Source organism: Malus sylvestris, chromosome 2 (assembly GCF_916048215.2).
Source record: "Malus sylvestris chromosome 2, drMalSylv7.2, whole genome shotgun sequence".
NCBI lineage: Eukaryota > Viridiplantae > Streptophyta > Magnoliopsida > Rosales > Rosaceae > Malus > Malus sylvestris.
The window spans coordinates 6514159-6534698 of NC_062261.1; the positions used below are offsets into that span (position 1 = coordinate 6514159).

A 20540-nucleotide genomic window follows, 5' to 3' on the forward strand; every position below is an offset into this window, starting at 1 on the left:
AGTTTATCTTTACTTTACACTCATTGATAAAATAAAAATACAAAATCAGTTTTCTACAACTCATTCAAACTTAAAAACAACAGTATATCTTATATATTTGTCTCGTATTTAATCCTACTTTTGTTGCATATTTCGCATTGCTCGTTTTCTTCACCTAACCAACCCAAGCGTTGAGGTATTAAAAATATTTTTTTAGTTTGCAGAAATTTAGCATTTTCCAATCGTACAAAGTGTAGTGATTCAGAAATTGAATTAGTGGAGAACTGTGAGAAAATTGGATTGAGTAATCGTGTGGTTTTCTTTCGCACGTGATACTCTGAGCAAGTTTGTTTCAATGAGATTTACCAAGTATAATTACCCAATTCAATTATTTGACTTTACCATGGTCTGCCATATATTTATCACTACCACTAAAACTTGTCTCCAAGGTGATCCTTGGTAAAGATGATTAGCCATATATATGGATCTTTGAAAAAACTAGAACATGTGGTGGCAGAGAAACAAAATACCAGAAAATACATCATCCACCTTTATTATCCTTTGATTTCAAGCCTATTTGCAGGAAGTATAAAACTGCTACTAAAGCCTCAAAATAAAGAATTGAAATCAAATAAAAAATTAATATAAATTGATGCATACTTTATATAGAGGATCTAAAACTTCAAAATTATCATCCATCCATAAAAGAAAAGTTTATTTTTTTCTTTGACAACGTCTTAGGGTTTTAATCAAAACAGAACGTAAACTAAAACTTCAAAATTATCATCCATCCGTAAAAAAAATGTTTATTTTTCTCTTTGACAACGTCTTAGGGTTTTAACCAAAACAGAACGTAAAAGAATCATAGCGTGATTGTAAGAGTGTGAGTATTGAATGTGGGTTTATTGGTAAATTTTGATTTTTATGTTTATTTCATCTTGTATTTAATGGTAATTACACAATAAGGCAAAAAAGACAATTCACAATTAAGATTTAAATTAGATGTAAAGTGAGATTGTATGGGTTTCAATGGTTACCGTTTGAGTGGCATTGCCTCGGATATCGGCGGTTTCTGATTAGAGTTTAGCAGCGATATAGGACACTGATGGAATTCGTAGATTTTAAAGGACTAAATTGAGGGAAATTGAAAGTTCGGAGTGCAAAAAGGGACATATTTTTAGCACGAGGCGGTTTAAAGAAAATAAGAAGAAAAAAATAGGTTTGGTTTTTATATTTTAAAAAGTTAAAAGTAAATGATGAGAAACACAGAAACAAGAGAGTGACCGTGTGAGCGTCTTCCGTTTTCTCTCAATCCCCAACCCCAAAATTCCGACTTCAAACGCGAAGAAAAGTTGCGTTCTTTGCGCCCAATTTGCGGCCGCCGGTCGCATTCTCCGGCCAATTCAGAGGAGGAAGAGCTGGGTGTATAGGAGGAGCTAGGGTTTAGTTTTTTTTTTTTCCTTAATTTTCTGGGTGATTTGGGGAATCAATGGCGTGCGTGTATATACCGGTGCAGAATTCGGAGGAGGAGGTGATGGTGGTTCTGGATCAGCTCCCTAAGGAAGCTACAGATATCATCGACATCCTCAAGGCCGAGCAAGCATCTCTCGATCTCTGGCTCATTATCGCGGTTCGTAATTTTCAGTGTAAATTGATTATTTATTTGAATTGATGGTGTGATTGTTTGAGCTTCTGAGCAATAGGGTTTCGATTTTTTTCCAGTGCACGAAGTTTCGATATGTTGGTGTATTAATTTTGAATCGGTAATGCTGCAGAGAGAGTATTTCAAACAAGGAAAGCTTGACCAGTTCCGCCAGATTTTGGAGGAAGGCTCCGGTGCTGGTAATCATTGTTTTCCCACTCGTTCCATATCCGAAAAGTTTATTACTTTTTAGTTATGTTTATTGTACTTGTTATAGGTGATCAATGTGGAATAATGTTGGTGGTTATTATGTTCTTTGGTGCAGAAATTGATGAATATTATTCTGATGTTCGTTATGAAAGGATTGCCATCTTGAATGCTTTAGGGGCCTACTACACCTACCTTGGAAAAATTGAGACAAAACAGAGAGAAAAGGAGGAGCATTTTATTTTAGCAACACAATTCTACAACAAAGCGTCGAGAATCGACATTCACGAGCCTTCTACTTGGGTTGGGAAAGGTGTGGATACCACAGAGCCTCTTTACCGTTTTATATATCTGAGTAAATATTTGATTGCAACCTACTTCAAATTTTCTGATTGTTCGTAATGAGAAATAGGTCGTCCAAAGACATCGTCTTTTCGCTGGATTTTGCATTTAGGATGTGTTTAGACAAGCTTAATAGTTGATCCATAGTTTGTCATCCTAGAAACTGCTTGGTTTGTCATCTTAGACTTTGTAATAACTGGCCCTGTTTGATTTGGCATCCTAGAAACTGTCTGCTTACTTGTACTGCTATCTGTCTTGCATTCTCAATGATTGCCACAAGAATATCTATGTTGGCGAGATAATATAGAAGCAACTTTTTCTGTTCGAAGCTGAGCCATATTTATATCATGTATTCGAAGATGCTTCAAATTTTGTTACCTGTCTTACAGGTCAGCTTTTACTGGCTAAAGGTGAAGTAGATCAGGCATTTTCTGCATTCAAGATTGTATTAGATGGAGACCGAGATAATGTTCCTGCCCTTTTGGGTCAGGTATATTCATTTAATTTCTCTGCCTAACAATGCAATTATGCCTGCCCTTTTCAACGATTACATGCATGAAGATGTGATGAAAATTTCAGTAGAAAAGGAATATAGAAGACATTCTTAGCTTTTTACTATTGCTCTTCCCTGTCTAGGCTTTATCTGTACATCAAATCTTCAACGCTCTCTTTTACTTACAGTAAATTTTTTTATAGTCTTTTGATTATGGGAGCAATAATTTTGATGGGTGTCCACCATGCGATGTACCTGGCTATCCAGGAATCCATGATTTATGAGCATGATGCTCTGGCTAGCAAAAATATTTTGAGATAGGAAAATTGGCAAAGGTACACAGGAGTGGATATTTAAATGACAGATATCAGCTAGGGAAATAAAATATACATTGAGACTCAAGGGGGTACTAATATAATAGACCTGGTTGCCCCAGTGAGAACAAGAGAGACCAAATTGGGACTCGCTTGATTAGTGTAGAAACACTTCGTATTTTTTTGTGATTTGTCAACAATTTGCCCCCCTGATATCTGCAGGCATGCGTTGAATTCAATCGTGGGCACTATTCAGATTCATTGGAGCTCTACAAGGTTTGTATTTTCATCCCACTTTTTGCTAATGGAAAGAACACAAGAATGCATATGTTCTCAACCTCTAGAATTTGTTATTTGTATTTGAATTGCTTGCGATTATGGCTCTTACCTATCAGAAATTTGGTATTTTTTGTGAAGATACGGTTATAAACACTAATTACTGGTCTAATTTGTAATTTGTGAATTTGATAAAGAGGGCCCTGCAAGTACATCCTGATTGTCCTGCCGCTGTAAGGCTTGGCATAGGTCTCTGTCGTTACAAAATGGGTCAATTTGATAAAGCTCGGCAGGCCTTTGAACGGGTTCTACAGGCAAGTGATATCAGCCGATTAATGATGCATTAAAAGCAGGTGAAGGTGCTATTTGCATGCAATGGTTTTTACCAAAATGAATTTATAATTGCAGTTAGATCCAGAAAATGTTGAGGCTCTTGTTGCACTTGCAATTCTGGATTTGCATGCAAATACAGGTACGACTTTGCAAGTCAGCATTTTTAGAGTTTTCTTAACTCATTACTGTTTGTTTACTTTGATTGTTATCATGAGCATGCTTCTCTGTTTCAACGAGCAGTCTAACATTCAGGCTATATTATACTTGATAGCTGCTGGAATAAGAAGAGGAATGGAAAAAATGCAAAGAGCTTTTGAGATTTACCCTTATTGTGCAATGGCCTTGAACTATTTGGCAAACCATTTTTTCTACACTGGTCAGCACTTTCTGGTTGAGCAATTAACGGAAACTGCACTGGCTGTGACCAACCATGGACCGACAAAGTCACATTCCTACTACAACTTGGCGCGATCTTACCATAGCAAGGTTAGGAAAAAATTATGCCTTTCCTTTTTAAACGAAAAGGTCTTCTTTTTAAACGAAAATGTCTTCTTTTTTAAACGAAAAGGTCTTCTTTTTAAACGAAAAGGTCTTTCTGTTTCTTAGTATTATTATGTTGGTGGGGTTCTTTACATTTTCTATATTGTGTCGGTTAAACATTTTGAGGCAGAAAAAGGTTTTTGCTGTACAATGTCAATGCTTTTTTGGCGGCTTCTCTGTGTGTCTCTGTAGATGTGGTTGATTGTCCATTGGTTAATTTAGGCCACATTTAATTCCACATGCTACTCTGCCTTCAAATGTGGTTTCTAGCTAAACAAATTTCTAAGGTGGGCTATGATGAAATTGTCAGTAATTTTCATTACTTGCTGCTGGAAATGAACGCTTTCAAACAAGTGAAAATAAATTATTAGAAAATCTTGTGGTCTCATCTGATTTAATGCAATCAAGGCCATTAATTTTGGCCATGTACTTTGGATTTTAAATGTTACCAATTTTTGTTGTTGCTGGATTGCAGGGTGACTATGATAAGGCTGGAGTGTACTACATGGCATCTGTTAAGGAAATCAGTAAACCCCATGAGTTCGTATTTCCTTATTATGGTCAGTAGCCATCAACCATTAACAATCTTCTGTGCTTATAATTTTCTTGAGAGTGATGTGTTGGCATAGTATTAGTAATGATTATGATGTATTTAACGTATCTTCTGCAAGACTTCAACATAATTTCTCTCTTTTTTTTTGCGGTCCACATCCTTTGTTGTCATTATTTGCATTGGCATGCATTATTTCAACCTGGCCCATGTCATTTTCAACATATGCCAAAATCTGATTGTTGAAGCATGATTAATGTTAGTGCAACGTTGTTCGCTTTCACTTAGATCTTTCATATATTTGGGCTCTTTGTGACAGGTTTGGGACAAGTACAACTGAAGATGGGAGATCTTAGAAGTGCACTGTCGAACTTTGAAAAGGTTTTGGAGGTTTATCCTGATAATAGTGACACATTGAAGGTGAGTTAATACCTGAAATGAAATATGTAAAATGATCCATCTGTTTTTATTTTTTGTACTTTTACCAATTTCCCCTTCTTGTAGGTCCTTGGGCACATATATGTTCAGCTTGGGCAGACTGAGAAGGCCTTGGAATTTATGAGGAAGGCCACAAAAGTGGACCCAAATGATTCCCAGGTAACCAATCCTCTCTATTAGTCTCTGATGTGTTCTGTCCTTGTGGATTGTTTTCGTTAGTAAGAATTGGTGTGTGTGAATCTGCTAACATAACAACTAATCCATAGTTCACTTGTCTGATACTTTCTTTTCTGTTTATTATTGTGTTCCACTCTTACAGAAGTGTGTTTCCGTTTGCTAAAAAGTGTTGTATGCCAATTGGTTAGGGGTTTTCCTTGTATACACTACTTACATCATTGCTTTAGTCTTTGTTGTTCTTCACACAGTAAGACTAAAGACAGTACATGATCAGTATAATGCTCTCTGGAACCCTCATGTAAAGTGTGTCCTCATGCTGTTCTGTGGTCCTTCATCCTGTGCTCATACAAAAACAGGATAACCAAGATGTTAATAGTTGATATTTTATGTTTGTGACTTGAGTTGTTGTCTGGTGATTTTGAAGATGGCTTGAACTTCTACTATGTATGGCAAGCCATATCCTACCTTGAACTTATATTTTCACTATGTATGGCAATGCAGGCATTTCTTGACCTGGGGGAACTGTTGATTTCATCTGATGCTGGAGCTGCTCTGGATTGCCTAAAAACTGTATGTTAATTTGTCCTATATAGCAAAAATTTTCATCGCAAAAAATTTCATCCTTATATTGAATAGAGCTCTTTAGTCCTTGGTTTCTGGAATCTAGAAATTTCCTTTAAAAAATAATAAAGCTGTGAATTATTACAGGCACATAATCTTTTGAAAAAGGAAGGTCAAGAAGTACCAATTGAAGTTCTTAACAATCTTGGGGTTCTCCATTTTGAGAGGGGAGAATTTGAGGTTTGTGCGCTCCAAGGATATGTTTGATGCAATTAAAATTATGTAGTATGGCAGAGACTATATATGAGCATCCAAATTTTGCATTTTCATAAAATGTTGTATGTGTATGAAAGTTGTTTTTGTAAAGAAAACTAGCTTGATAACTATGCATGTTTTTCTATCTATCAGCTTGCTCAACAAACTTTCAGGGAGGCACTAGGTGATGGAATATGGCTGGCCTTCATAGATGGTAAAGAAAACCCCCCATCTATTGATGCGAATGCGACTATTTCACAGTACAAGGACATGGGTATATTTCATCATCTTGAGAAAGAAGGTCACTTAGTCGAATTACCTTGGGATAAAGTCACAGCACTATTTAACCTGGCCAGATTACTCGAGCAGTTACATATCACTGAAACTGCAAGCATACTTTACCGTCTCATTTTGTTTAAGGTACATTTTTTTTCTATTTGTGCACATGCATGAATGTGCTTGTTTTCTTATGTGTAATACCACCATGGTGGCGAGAACGTTCTGTATATAAGAAAGAAAAAAACATCTACACTGACGAAGCTGACCTTTTGATGTATCATGGTTCTAATTTTTTTGGGTTGGTTATAAACTTTTTCTTCTTTTGCAGTATCCAGACTATGTAGATGCTTATCTGAGACTCGCTGCCCTGGCCAAAGCTCGAAATAACTTTCAACTAAGCATTGAACTGGTTGTTATTATACCTATAACTCTCTTTTTCCAAAAACTCTCTCTATCTCTCTATGCATTTTATTCAAACTATAACGAGCTCCTTTCTATAGGTTAATGATGCTCTGAAGGTGAATAACAAGTGCCCAAATGCATTATTAATGCTTGGTGACTTGGAATTGAAAAATGATGACTGGGTTAAGGCAAAAGAAACCTTGCGGGCTGCTAGTGAAGCAACTGAAGGGAAGGATTCCTATGCCACCCTATCTCTGGTGTGTTTATTATTATTTTTACAATTTTATCTGCTTTTCAATGGGAAACACATTTGGAACTGTAGTTGTTACTTTAATACTATTTACATCTCATACACTTTTTTGAAACTCTTAAGGGCAACTGGAACTACTTCGCGGCAATTCGCAATGAGAAGAGAAATCCCAAGTTGGAAGCTACACATCTGGAAAAATCCAAAGAACTCTACACTAAAGTATAACTTTTTTCTCCTCTCTTTTTAGTTCATGTAGCATGTTTTATCAGTCAAAAAACCAGATGGTTATTTTCGTACTGATTTTTACATTCTTATAGGTCCTATCTCAACATTCTGCTAATTTGTATGCTGCCAATGGTGCCGGAGTGGTCTTTGCAGAGAAAGGTCACTTTGATGTTTCAAAAGACATTTTTACGCAGGTAGGTTGGACAATTGGTTTATTGCAACTGTATGCTACCCCATGTATAGTACATGAGTGGTTTCCTGTCTGCATTTGTGTAGGTTCAAGAAGCTGCCAGTGGAAACATTTTTGTTCAGATGCCAGACGTGTGGATAAATTTGGCACATGTTTATTTTGCTCAAGGCAATTTTGCATTGGCTGTGAAAATGGTGAGTTCTCGCTTCTCTATACTATGCATCTTCCTTTTCCTTGGACAGATTCTTTTGATGAATGCATACATGTGCTGATGACTTATGATGTATTGCAGTATCAAAACTGCTTGAGAAAGTTCTTTAATAACACGGACTCTCAGATTCTACTCTATTTGGCTCGTACCCATTATGAAGCTGAGCAGTGGCAAGACTGCAAAAAGAGTCTACTGAGAGCCATTCATTTGGCACCTTCAAATTACACGCTGAGGTTTGATGCAGGCGTTGTAATGCAAAAGTTCTCAGCTTCAACGTTACAAAAGCCAAAGAAATCTGTTGATGAGGTTTGATGAAAACCTTCTCAAGTTTTTCTTTCCTTCATTTGTTTGCATACCATTTCATCAAAATTTGTATCAATATTTCAGGTGCGATCAACAGTTTCAGAGCTAGAAAATGCTGTTCGTTTATTTAGACAGTTGTCTGCTGCTTCCAGCCTTCACATCCATGGATTTGATGAGAAAAAAATCGATACCCATGTTGAGTATTGTAGTCACTTGCTTGATGCTGCGAGAGTTCACTTCAAAGCAGCTGAGCATGAGGAGCAGAAGATCAAGCACAAACAAGAAGTTGCTCGTCAAATGGCATTGGCTGAGGAGGCCCGTCGTAAGGCTGAAGAACAGAGGAAATTCCAGGTTTGGCATTCGAAAGTTGCTTCATTCTGTGTACCTCTGGTTATAAATGTATACATTTGTATGAGTTTACATCATAGTCATATATTCACTCATGCTTTCATGTAACAGTTGGAGAGGAGAATGCAAGAGGATGAACTAAAGCGAGTGAGACAACAGGAGGAACAATTTGAACGCGTAAAGGTAAAGATTGATAACTGCAGTGCCTAAACTGATTCTTCCTTTTTTGTATCCATTAATGTTAGAGCCTGTCTATGTCTTCCTCAATGTACAGTAAATCGTAATTCTATTAACAGTAACTCAGAACCGCTCTACATCTTACTCGATTTACAGTAAATGGTAATTCTACTAACAGTAACAAACTCTTTTACAATGACAACTGTTTCCTTACAAGACCCTCCTGTTTATAGTAACAGTCACAAACTTAGCTAGTAAGCAGACTTAACAACATTTAGCTACAATTCTAACTACTCAAAGAGACACCTGTCACGATAATATGATGCCACTTAGCATCATATCAATTAATTGGAGTACTCCTGGTTCCCCAAACTTTAAGAATTTCAACATGCTAATTGTCTGAACTTTTTGCATCTTCAGGAGCAATGGAAGAGCAGTACACCTGGTTCCAAGCGAAGGGAAAGGTCAGAAATGGATGATGAGGAGGGTGGGCATAGTGAAAAGAGACGGAGAAAGGGTGGAAAGAGGAGAAAGAAGGACAAGCACTCAAGATCACGCTATGAAACGGAGGGAGCAGAAGCTGAGATGATGGATGATCAGGAAGAACCGGAATATGAAGATGCCAACATGAATTACAGGGAGCCCATGGGTCAGATGAATGAGCAGGATGAAGAAGAGAATGTTCAAGATCATCTTGCAGCAGCTGGGCTTGAAGATTCTGATGCTGACGAGGAGGTAGTAAATTCTCTCTATAAATCCAAGGATACTAACATATCTTGTCACCACATGACATGGACTGAAAATATTTAGACCGGATGTCATGATGCCTCGTCATCAATTAAATTTTAATGGAATATTTATTGAAATTAACCTGCCCAGTAAAAAATTCCTTGCTGCTGGCCATAACATATTCACCTTTATGTTCTAGGCTGCACTATCCACGGCTCGACGAAGGCGGGCATTTTCAGAATCTGATGATGATGAGCAACCAGAGCACCAACCTGAGTCCAGCCCTGTAAGAGAAAATTCTGCCGAGTTACAGAGTGACGGGGAAGGAAGAGAAGGTGGCGGTGATAAACTGGATGGAGACGCCGCTCTTGACGATGAGGATTAAGATCCATTCATTATCTTGAGCTCTACAGGATCAGCAGTAAATATGTCTTACAATTTTGAACAAATAATTATCTTTAATTTCTTGTTGTGATCCCCATTAGTTTTCCCCATTAGTTTTGACAATTCTGTGCATTAGTGTTTTGTACTCCAGAAAAATTTCTAATAGAAGCTTCACCTCATCATTCGTCGTGCTTGGCTCTCCAACACCTTCATTTCGTATCCATTGCTGTGAATGTCGATTCCTAGTGTTTTATTCTGCAAGTTGAAAAGTGGAGCTGGGAGTATATATATGCACCCTGAATGGCGTAACATCATCTCATTGTCGGTGCTTTGATTTTCTGTTGGTTGTTGGTGATTGTCAATCGTTGATAGAGAGATGCATGACGGTTCAGCAGGACCGCCATGCATTTGAGATGGGTTGATTTCTCCTTACGTTGAAACGACAATGCATTTTTGGTTCTTTTCGAAACTGTGAGGTACTTAGGGGTGTTTGTTTGCCCTCGCTAAAATTCACTGGACTGGACTGGATTAACTCTTGGTCTTTCCTGGAAGGCTTAGGTTTAATGAGATTAGCTCTCACTCGCTTCGACCCCCCAAAAAACCATGAGATTGCTAATCCCATCTCCAAAAACGATTGCACGATGCAAATTTATAAACGCTGCAAGTCCGCAATCCCGTAAGCATGCTTCTGGGCAACTCCATTTCCCAGATTTGAAACCCAGCCTCACCGCTACCTAAATCTCAACACCAAAATTCGAAAAAAAAAATTGCAAAACGATAGCAACAATCCTAATAGAAAAATTCTTCCTTATTCTCGAAAATTCAAAGAAAATTTTCCTTTTTCCCAGAAAATTTCGGAGAGAAATAGATAGAGAAGGGGAGAAAGTAGCTTTAGGACAAAGAGCAATGGAGAGACGGAGACGGAGGAGAGAGTAGTTTTGAGGACGAATTTGCACAGGAAAAACGATTTTGAAGGTTGTGGTTTTGCAAGACAAATGATGGAGAAAAGGAGTGTTATGGGGGACGAAACTAGGAAGTAAAGAAAGAACTCTCCAGAGAGAGTCTAGAGAGAGGTTGGATAAAAAATGAAAATACTGTTGAATTAATAAGGGGACAGAACGAAAGCGTGTTCTAGACACATAAAAAAAGGGCAAAAGTTTGAATAAAATATATTAAATTAATAATAAAATATTATTGAATGTGTATTAAATAATATAATATTATAGTTGTTAATTATCTTTTTTTTCGTCTGTCACTACATCAAACGCTTCACTAAGTCAGTCCAGCTTAATCTAGTCTAAGTCAATCCAGCTTGCTTCCAGAAGCTAAGCCAATCCAGCTTGACTAAGTCAGTCCAGCTTAATCTAATCTAAGCCAATCCAGCTTGGTCCCATAAACTAATCCAATCCGAGATTCCCTCGCAACAAACACCACCTTAATGGACAAAATGAAACCACTCAGATTCTGTGATATGTGACGATTGAGACATGAGAGTGCACATGCACATCTATCTGAAAAGCACTTCTCTGAAAGTGCTGTAATCTGAAAGCACTTCTCTGAAAGTGCTGTAATCTGAAAGCACTTCCATCTAAAAAGCACTTATATCTCCAACCACAGACCCACTCCCTCAACAAAGGCTACTGTACCATGCCTCGTTTCTATGATTAGACGACTTTCACGCCCATGCATTCTTTTTTCTGCTTCTGCAGATTTAACTTTTTACAACTCAGTAACTTCAAATCCAAGAGAACATTAGAATACTTAAGGGTCCTTTTCCAACTTTTTATACTTTTTCCCCACTATTTCTTTTTCGTGGCCAATGATTTTCACGATCCTTTTTTATTTTTATTTTGTAAATTATTTATTTAGGAGTGCAGACGGCCCAAATTGCTACATCTTTGTTCACAGAGTGAAGATGATTTTCTGCAAGTGCCAAATTTGTGCGGAGGACACATCAACAGCCAAGAAAATAAGTGAAATGTGAAATTCTTGAGTAGTTTACTTCTCTTTGTTCTTACTCCCAATACTTCATCACCTGCGACAGTAGAGACGGATACAGGTGCTTGCTTACTTGATTGGCTCAAAACCTTACTGCCTGAAAATTGATTTTTCGTATGAGAATCCACCTGTAGACTCTATTTGGGATGTAAAAAATGGGATCCTATCAACTTGTTCCGACCTAGGATAATAAGCTCATGAGTTTAGTCTTATTTCACAAAAACAAAAGACGTAATTGTAAATTATTAAGATTTAAATGCTTGGGATCCAACATAAATATTCTATTTAATACCTGAGGAATTGGCAGCTAGCTCTGTTTTTTCTTTTTTTTTTATTTAAAAAAAAAAACTGAATTTTGCAACCAAGATATTGTATCTCTGTAAATGTAGTGTTTGTCATATTGTATGGGGTTTTTTTTAACTTTAATCATTCAAGAAGATTGAAATTTCAAATAAACATGGTGTTAGATTACATATTGTTTATAATTCTTTGATGTGTCCTTAATTTAAAATAATTAATGTGTATTTTATTTAATGTCTCCCATTAAATATTTAAATTTATTAACATACAAAATTTGGTTTTATTTTTTGACCAAAAAAGAGTTTTGTAATTTATTAATTTTATTTAACATTCTTCAAACTTGAAAGACTCAATTAATGTATCTAAATGTTAGTACCGAAATGTATTATATTGAACTAATGTATTTAAATGTTAGTACCGAAATGTATTATATTAAATTAATGTTCCTAAATGTGTGTACCGAAATGTATGCTCCGAAATGTTAGTACCGAAATGTATTATATTGAATTAATGTACCTAAATATTTGTATAGAAATGTATGTACCAAAATGTGTGTATACCTAAAATGTATGTACCAAAATGTATTATAATGAATTTCATGTTTACAACAAAATATATTACGATAAATGAAATGAAAATTATAATGAAAATTATAATGAAATAAAATTAATACATTAAAAATTAGGAAGAAAAAGAGAAAAAATTAAAAAATAATTAATAAATGTGGTTATTAATGTATCAAGTGATTAAAATTATATTTTGATTTTAATCATAGTTTTAATGTCACATCCCGACCCGGGGTCCACCACATCTCGGGCCCGCTCCACCATCGTAGCATGATATTGTCCGCTTTGGGCCGACCACGCCCTCAAGGTTTTGTTTTTGGGAACTCACATGAGAACTTCCCAATAGGTCACCCATCATAGGAGTGCTCTCATGCGCTACTCGCTTAACTTCGAAGTTCCAATGGAACCCAAAACCAGTAAGCTCCCAAAATGCCTCGTGCTAGGTAGGGATGAAAATATACATTTAAGGATCACTCCTTTGGGCGATGTGGGATGTTACAATCCAGCCCTCTTAAGGGCCCGATGTCCTCGTCGGCACACTACGACCAGGGTTAGGCTCTGATACCAATTGTCACATCCCGACCCGGGGTCCACTCACGGTTTTGTTTTTGGGAACTCACACGAGAACTTCCCAGTAGGTCACCCATCATGGGAGTGCTCTCGTGCGCTACTCGTTTAACTTCGGAGTTCCAATGGAACCCGAAGCCAGTGAGCTCCCAAAAGGCCTCGTGCTAGGTAGGGATGGAAATATACATTTAAGGATCACTTCTCTGGGCGATGTGGGATGTTACATTTAATCTAAAAGTTATTTTTACCAAGGATTAATTAAAATAAATTTTTTTACATATTTTATACTTTTTAAATATAAAATGTATTACCAGTGCACGTGTATCTCTTTCTTTTCCTTTTCCACTTACTTTGTCGTTTTCTTTTTTTTCTGGTTTCTTTTACCCATAAATATCTGAGTATATATGGAAATACAAAAGGTTAAAAAAGGTAAAACAGAGCTAACTTAAATGTAAAGTATCGTTTTCTTAGATCTGCAAATCTCAGTGTTGCACGCGTGGAAGTGTAAACTCATTGCACAATGTCAAATTGTAATTTATTTGTAACAAGTAATCGCGAAGCCAAATGTTTTTTCAGACCCTCGCAAGAAATGAGAACTTGTGAATGGACACTCGAACCATGTCATTAGTAGGTCAACTTTCCACAAAAGCATGGAACATTGTGTATTTTAGTCATGTTGGTCACACCAGGTGCGACCGTGCTCTAGTCAAACAACTCTAATAAAGTTTCCCAATGAAAGAGGAGGCACATCCATGGTAGAGGAAAATGTACTAGCTCTCAAGAAAGGTGAAAAGTTTTGTGTAGATGCATCCAGACCGCGTCATTTGTAAGGCAACTCGTATCATAGTATAAGACCCCATGTATCTTGATTTAAGTTGATTCCATCTCCACATTGATCGCCCTATTGTGAAAACTTCCTGATTACACAGTCCACTCGAAGTTCTGCCACGAGAAAAGAGGGCAAAGCCATTGTGATGGAGTCAAATTCTCTTCCATGTTCTCTCTCTCCCCTCACGTGCCCTACTTTTACTTTTAGCCGTCCAAAAACATTTCTAAGGGTGCTAAAAACGAAAGTAGGGCACACAGGAGGGATACACCAAGAGAGAGCATGAGAGATGACTCCATTGTGATGAGGAGTCATTTTCCAAGTATAGTAGCTGGTGGATGTTAAGGGTGATGAATGCTTGTAGCCTTTGGTTTAAAGATTTACAAGGAAAGATTGGAGTTCACTCTTTTGCCAACATAACCAGGGTGGGGAAGCTCAAGATTCACCACTGACAAAGTATTTTTTTAGCCAAAATCTTGGGTCCATTTGGGTCCCCTCCTCAATTATGTCTTCAAACAACACAAAACATCAAAAAAAATTGTACCCAAAAAACAAAGAAACCAGATATTTGGCAGACCCATTTAAAACACAAGTTTGCCAGAGAGACACTTAGGATCCTTCATTTAAAACACAATAATCTGATTCAACCACATTCAGACATGATTAAATAAAATATAAAAAATAAAATAAAATAGTGACACCAAGTACATTTTTGGCCTTTGGTTCAGAAAACCAGTACTGGAAAACTCAGTCATCTGCGAAAAAACAAATGGAAATAATTAGACAAAGATCTCAACTGGATCTGAATAATCATGAACAATGTATTGGCTAATTAACCGACGTGAGCGTAGCCACATAAGCTAAAGCAGATGCACCCGATCTTCTTGCGGAGTTTAAGTTAATTTAAGGGATTAGAGTAAAGATTGCTTATATCATAAACAAATTAAAAAATAAATGCATTTGGAAGTCAGCTTACTATTATGATGTCTTGAGGTGAAGATGGGGAAGTCATGAGCAGAAGTAGGGATGGAGATTGAGAGCCTGGTTGTAGAAACCGATCCGCTGTTTGATGATTTATTATCCAAATCGAGCCATGAATCTTTATCTTTCGGGGGCCATTCGTCGAAGAATCGATGAATGGTCTTCTGGGATCCTTCGTTTCTGTCCAAAGCATAGTAATGCTGCTGCTGCTGATGATGATCTTGCTTTTGATGTTTGATGCTCTGAAGCTGCTGATCACTTTGAAAAGCAGAGCAGCTTCTCTGTTTCGAAGACGAAGAAGTACTAATTGTGAGCGGTGTGAACTGCCAGGAATCGTCCATGGATGAAGAGCCAGAGAAGCCTCTCACTGTGCCTGAAGGCTCTGAGAAGAATGCATGTTCATCCACCTCCTCTTTCATCCCATAAGCATACCTGTTTCTTCTCGATCCGTAACAAAAAAAAAATCACAACTACCATCAGTAAGTTTTTCTTGACCTGACGATATTTTAACTACTCTAATTTACAAAGAGGGCAAACAAGCTCAAGAGTCAAGACCAAACACGTTGCTGTGACCAACCAATGTAAACCCAAAAAGCGGCATAAACTCAAGGACGGTCACATTGTTCTGATCAACTGGCCTAAACTCACGAGCAATAAATAAAGACGTACACACTGACGTGACCAACTGACTTAAACCTAAGGCGCACATTACTCTAGCCAACCGGCCTAAAGGACGGGCAAACAGTAAGGACAAACACACCGCCCTTACCAACTGGCCTAAAATGCTTAAACAGATACAGAAAAATAAGTACCATAATTTTGTTTTTGGGACAAACCTGTAATCTGAGCTGGGTTGGGGATAAGAACCAGAGTCCAAAAACAAGGAAGTAGTGCTTCTCTCTTGATGTGGGAATCCGATTCCAGTAGGCCTTGGAGAAGGTGAGTTATGATGATAGAGGAAAGGGTAAGCGTGGGAATCAGAGGAGAGAGAAGAGAGTGATGATGAAAGGGAATGAAAAGCTGCAGGACTTGGAGAAGCAGAAGAAGTGTTGATTCTGGTGGTAATTGTTGAAGTGTCTGATGAGTTTGTTGTTGAAATTTGTGATGTTTTCAGAACTTCCACAGGCTTTCTTGAACGGTTTTTCCCTCTGTGCATGTGCTTCTCGCAGTATTTCGAATCCGGAAACGCCTCTTTTGAGCACCTCCATTTTTTCCCGTCTGTTCTTCTGCACCTTCCTGGCTCTGGGTCTATTTTTCTCCCTAATCCCATCTGGAAACAGTTCCATCCAACTGCAAGAAAATCCCACAAAAACCCAAAATTATTATCCGCTCAAAACTTCAGAGTTCAATTCTTTTCAGAAAACCCACAAATATTATGCACTCAACTTCACAAAACTTCGAAGTTCCATTCTTTTCACAAATCCCGGAAATATTATCCAATCAAAACTTCGAAGTTCCATTTTTCTTACAAAACCCAAAAATATTATGCACTCAAAATTTCAAAGTTCCATTTCTTTTACAAAACCCAGAAATAATATGCAGTCAAAAGTATAAAGTTCCCTTCATTTTAGAGAGAGAGAGGAGCTTACTGTGAGGAGGGTGGTGAGAGAAGAGCTTTGGAGGGAGAGGGGAGTCCAAGTTGTAGGTGCTTCTTTTGAGGGAGAAGAGGAGATCAGGAGGGATGGAGATTCCAGAAACCATGTACTTGTAGATAAGAGCTTGGTGCTCAAGCTCTTGCCACTGAGTTGGAGTGAAAGGAAACCGGCTGTTTCTTCCAGTGCTATTCATATTTTTTTAATTATTTCCCAAATCAAAAGGAGCTTGGTTTTTCAAAGAAACCAAAGACGAAGGGAGAAAGAAAAGATGAAACCAGAGACTGGTTTGTTTCCGATTTTAGAGTGCGGAAACAAAAGAGAGAAGGGTTAGAGAGAGAGAGAGAGAGAGAGTAGAGTAGGTGATAGGTATATTTATTTTCAGGGACCATAGAGCTGCAGAATTTTCTGTACATGGATAAAACTAATGGTTCTGATTACAGTGCTGCCGCTGCCTCTGCTGCATGCCATTGCCATTGCCACTTGCCACCTCTCTCTCTCTCCAAACTCTCTCTCTAACTCTGCAAATTTTATGACTGCACCTCTGTTGCTTCTGACTCTTCAGCTAAGCTGCTGCCTCTGTGTCAGCTCTTGTCTCTGACAACTCTACAGAAATCCATAAAGCCAAGTGAATATATAAACAAATCAATTGTGAAGACTTTAAATAAATAAAAAGGAAGGGAAAAATTCATTATCATTAGTAGAAATGATGTTTTTCACAACTTATTTTCCTTTTTTTACACCTCTGGTTATTTTTGTTTCTCTGAGTGTTTTTACTTATTCAGTTCAAAAGCAAAAATTAGTAAGTAGCAATGGAGAAAACAAGTGAAAGGGAAATAATGTTTCTTATTTATTGATATATTGATTGATTTACTGAGAAACGAATCAATTCTTATTACAAACGATATTCTACGTTAATTTATATTAAGAAGAGGTAATAATATTTGAATTCAAAACACAATAAGTTAAAAAAAATACCATAACTACGAAGATAATCAACCATTCCGCATAGAAACGAACTTCATTTATGTATATTGCAATTTACACATACCAAAAATAATTCACTACAAACACAAAGAAAAAATCTCAACACACATTAAACTGTGATTTGCAAAAACCCAAGAATGCTTACTGTACAAGAAGTCGAGTACTTTCCTTAATATTATTATGTCTAGAGAGAGAGACACTATAGAGTTGGTGTGTGCGTCTGGGTAGGTCTGAGCAGTGATTGTACGGTGTTGGGGGTTTTACTCAGCTACTAACTCTTTTTACTGTTCTTTTCTTTTCTGCTCCTTTACCTCAGAAGGGTCAGAGACCCCACTTACAATCTGGCCTTTTTCTCTTTCGGAAATTTAGAAAAACCTCAGTGATTCAGCTTTCAGAGCACCAGGTCCGCTTTTGGCTTCTGCTTTCTCTGATCAAATACACCAGCAACTCACCCTCACTTTACTTCCTACCCCCTCCATCTTTCCTTTTTTCTTTATCTTTTTCTTGAACTTTATTGTGATATTTTTATGGTTTCATCGCTTTTGCTTTGCTTAAAATGTTCAGATTTTACACTGTTCGTTGGCTTGTCTTCTTCTTCATTCAACTTTTTTCTGCCTAAGCGTGCAGACCATAATCCTTGATTTGATCTTTATGACCAGAGCGGTTCGACGCTCTTCTTTTAATCAAATTAAACAGGTGTTAATAGTAACTTGTTATAAATTTAATGAATTGATTTGTCATCTCCAACACGCGTAGCGGTTTTGACCCTCTTCTTGAAACCATATGCACTTAAGTTGATTATTTTTCAATATCTGTAGCACCTCACAGAAGTGCACCATGCTAAAGAGAGAGTGCTAACATCATTAATTTTCCAAAATGATTCACACTCCTTTGTTCATTTGCACATTTGCCTTTGTTTTTAATCTCAGTTTATTCTCGTTTAATTTATTAAATTCAAAGCTGAAAATAAATAGGAATATAAATGAGAGAAGAAAATGATGTTCGGGAATCACTTTCCTTAATATGGTTAAGTATCATTATTACTAATTCAAATGAAAAGTTTTGTTGTTGTTTTGTGGTTTCTCATTGGATTAATTTCTTACGGAAATAACTACAATTATTTTTTAAAACAATAAATTATAAGAAACTCTTTGCTTGAATTTTTTTTTTCTGGCTGAAATATTAAGTTTTCAATAAATGGGGTAGCAGGAGGACATTGTATACAGGTTAAGTATGAACATATGTATATTATTTTATTTTAGCAAGAAAATATGAAATGAAACTCATTTTTCTAAAAAATAAATCTGAACTCCGAATTGGTCCCTCCATATAAGGTACCGTCCAACTCATGGAGAGTTTTTTCAATGTGCCGCAATACGGTCCGGCAAACCAAACGTTGTTGTAAGTGGTTGAATTTTTTTTTTTTTAAGTATCAACTACTTGTATTATGATACTTAATGTATTAGAATCGTATTTCCAACACATTGAAAAATATCTCCAACCAAGGTAACCGTAGAGCATGCAAGTTACTAGATGATGAAATTTCAACAGTAGACGACGGTTCTCTGATTTAGATAACATCACCCACAGACCCAAAGTTTGTAAACAAATTAGTGAAAGTCTTTCCTTTTTTGTTCTTATAGTTATTTGTTATAGTTTTACTTGGGGTTTCAAAAGGCTTATTATATTAACACCCCACAAATTGTTGAATAAACCTTACATACTTAATATATCTCATATTTGCTTTTTCAATTAAAAATTATCTTAATACACTCCACATTACTTCCCCGTAATACCCTCACACCCCACATTCTTAATATACACCTTACATTTTCTACATGCACCCCATATTTTATGTACACCCCATATTTCTCAAATCTTATAAAGCTTTTAATTTGGCCAAAAAATGCCGATTGGAATTTTGACAAAAGATGCCGCCTGAGATTTAAGGCATATGTTGGTTGTTTTCAATTCCACCATTAAATCCATGTTGTCTGGTTTTAATATTTGGTGGTTATTTTAGTGTTTAATAATCCATGTAATCCCTAAAAGATGAATACGAATATAGAAGCTTGAAAAACACATCAAAAGCAAAATTAAATAATTATCAATGTCGTCAAAATCACTAAAACAATAAAAAATATGAAGTCTTACCTCATGTGAAGTTTATGAAACATCGATTTCGTGTTTCATTCGTCAAAAATAAATTTTCTCAATCAACATGTTTGTAGTTTCATTGGTTAGGGTTTTATTCAATAATGGAGGGTCGGATGGGTTTTGATAGTTGAAGAAGATAAATAATACGTTAACAGTGATTTGGGGTATATATATAATTTTTTTTTAACCTAATAAGGTCAAAATTGTCATTACATTGTAGGGTAAATAAGTCATTTAATATTAAATTTTAATATAGGGTGCTTCAACATTTTATGGGTTGCTAATATAAATAACATCTCAAAACCATATATTGAGTTTTGAAACAAAAGGAAATGATTTTCAAACTCCCATTTTTTTACCTTCCGTACGTCTCCTTAGTTTATGTTGTTTTCCTTCCCTCAATTTTATTCGATCTAAGGCCATGTCCAGTTATGAAGGCCTAAACGTAGCTTTTCCATATATTTTAGCTTCTTAAAAATTGTTATTTTATAGAATATTTGTAAGAATGAATTTTTCAATCTCGAACTTTGCACTGCTAATTCTTTCCAAATTGGCTTTTGCCCCTTGGCTGGATACATGTTACATATAAATTCGGGCAAAATGTGGTATATAGCTCTCGAATGAAGATGGCCTAACAGCTAAAACAGAGGAGTGCAGAAGGAAAAACACAAGGGCGGAAATCATGTCTCTTGAAACAAATCTTGTTTCAAAAATAGTAGTTATCAAGTGAGTGTGGTAAGAAGATGGACTTACCTACTCTTGTGATTTTCATGTCGCAATATCTTAAGTCAATAACGCACTGTTACGAGCATATCTATTTCACATGATAGTCGTTAACATTTTTAGACAACGCCGCACTGACATCCCGAGTATTAAGTCCCCAAGCTTGGGGTTAAAGTTAGAGTTAAAAAAAAAAAAAAAAAAAAAAAAAAGCCAACGTATTAAAGAGAGTTTGCTATAG

General features: G+C 36.6%; 2 protein-coding genes across 4 annotated transcripts; one reads left to right on the top strand and one right to left on the bottom strand.

Annotated features, from left to right (window-relative positions):
* Nucleotides 1–1226: 1226 nt before the first annotated feature.
* On the top strand, nucleotides 1227–9787 carry LOC126606685 (protein CTR9 homolog). 2 transcript variants are annotated; one of them, XM_050274059.1, is made up of 24 exons: nucleotides 1227–1609; nucleotides 1755–1821; nucleotides 1947–2141; nucleotides 2560–2660; nucleotides 3200–3253; nucleotides 3451–3571; nucleotides 3666–3725; nucleotides 3858–4072; nucleotides 4602–4686; nucleotides 4996–5096; nucleotides 5181–5273; nucleotides 5793–5861; nucleotides 6000–6092; nucleotides 6261–6527; nucleotides 6715–6795; nucleotides 6887–7045; nucleotides 7162–7257; nucleotides 7356–7457; nucleotides 7540–7647; nucleotides 7746–7970; nucleotides 8052–8318; nucleotides 8427–8498; nucleotides 8913–9227; nucleotides 9421–9787. In XM_050274059.1, exons 1-24 carry the CDS (start codon nucleotides 1469–1471, stop codon nucleotides 9604–9606), a joined length of 3273 nt encoding a protein of 1090 aa, XP_050130016.1. In that variant the 5' UTR covers nucleotides 1227–1468; the 3' UTR covers nucleotides 9607–9787. The 2 variants fall into 2 exon arrangements, with proteins under 2 accessions (XP_050130016.1, XP_050130027.1); XM_050274070.1 differs by having other exon boundaries at nucleotides 1463–1609; nucleotides 1702–1821.
* Nucleotides 9788–14442: 4655 nt separating this feature from the next.
* On the bottom strand, nucleotides 14443–17066 carry LOC126606694 (growth-regulating factor 1-like). 2 transcript variants are annotated; one of them, XM_050274090.1, is made up of 4 exons: nucleotides 16433–17066; nucleotides 15680–16133; nucleotides 14839–15275; nucleotides 14443–14617 (listed from the first exon to the last, which is right to left on the bottom strand). In XM_050274090.1, the coding sequence occupies exons 1-4, from the start codon at nucleotides 16629–16631 to the stop codon at nucleotides 14610–14612; spliced, it is 1098 nt and encodes a 365-aa protein (XP_050130047.1). In that variant the 5' UTR covers nucleotides 16632–17066; the 3' UTR covers nucleotides 14443–14609. The 2 variants fall into 2 exon arrangements, with proteins under 2 accessions (XP_050130047.1, XP_050130039.1); XM_050274082.1 differs by having other exon boundaries at nucleotides 14839–15281; nucleotides 16433–17062.
* Between the last annotated feature and the right edge of the window lie 3474 nt (nucleotides 17067–20540).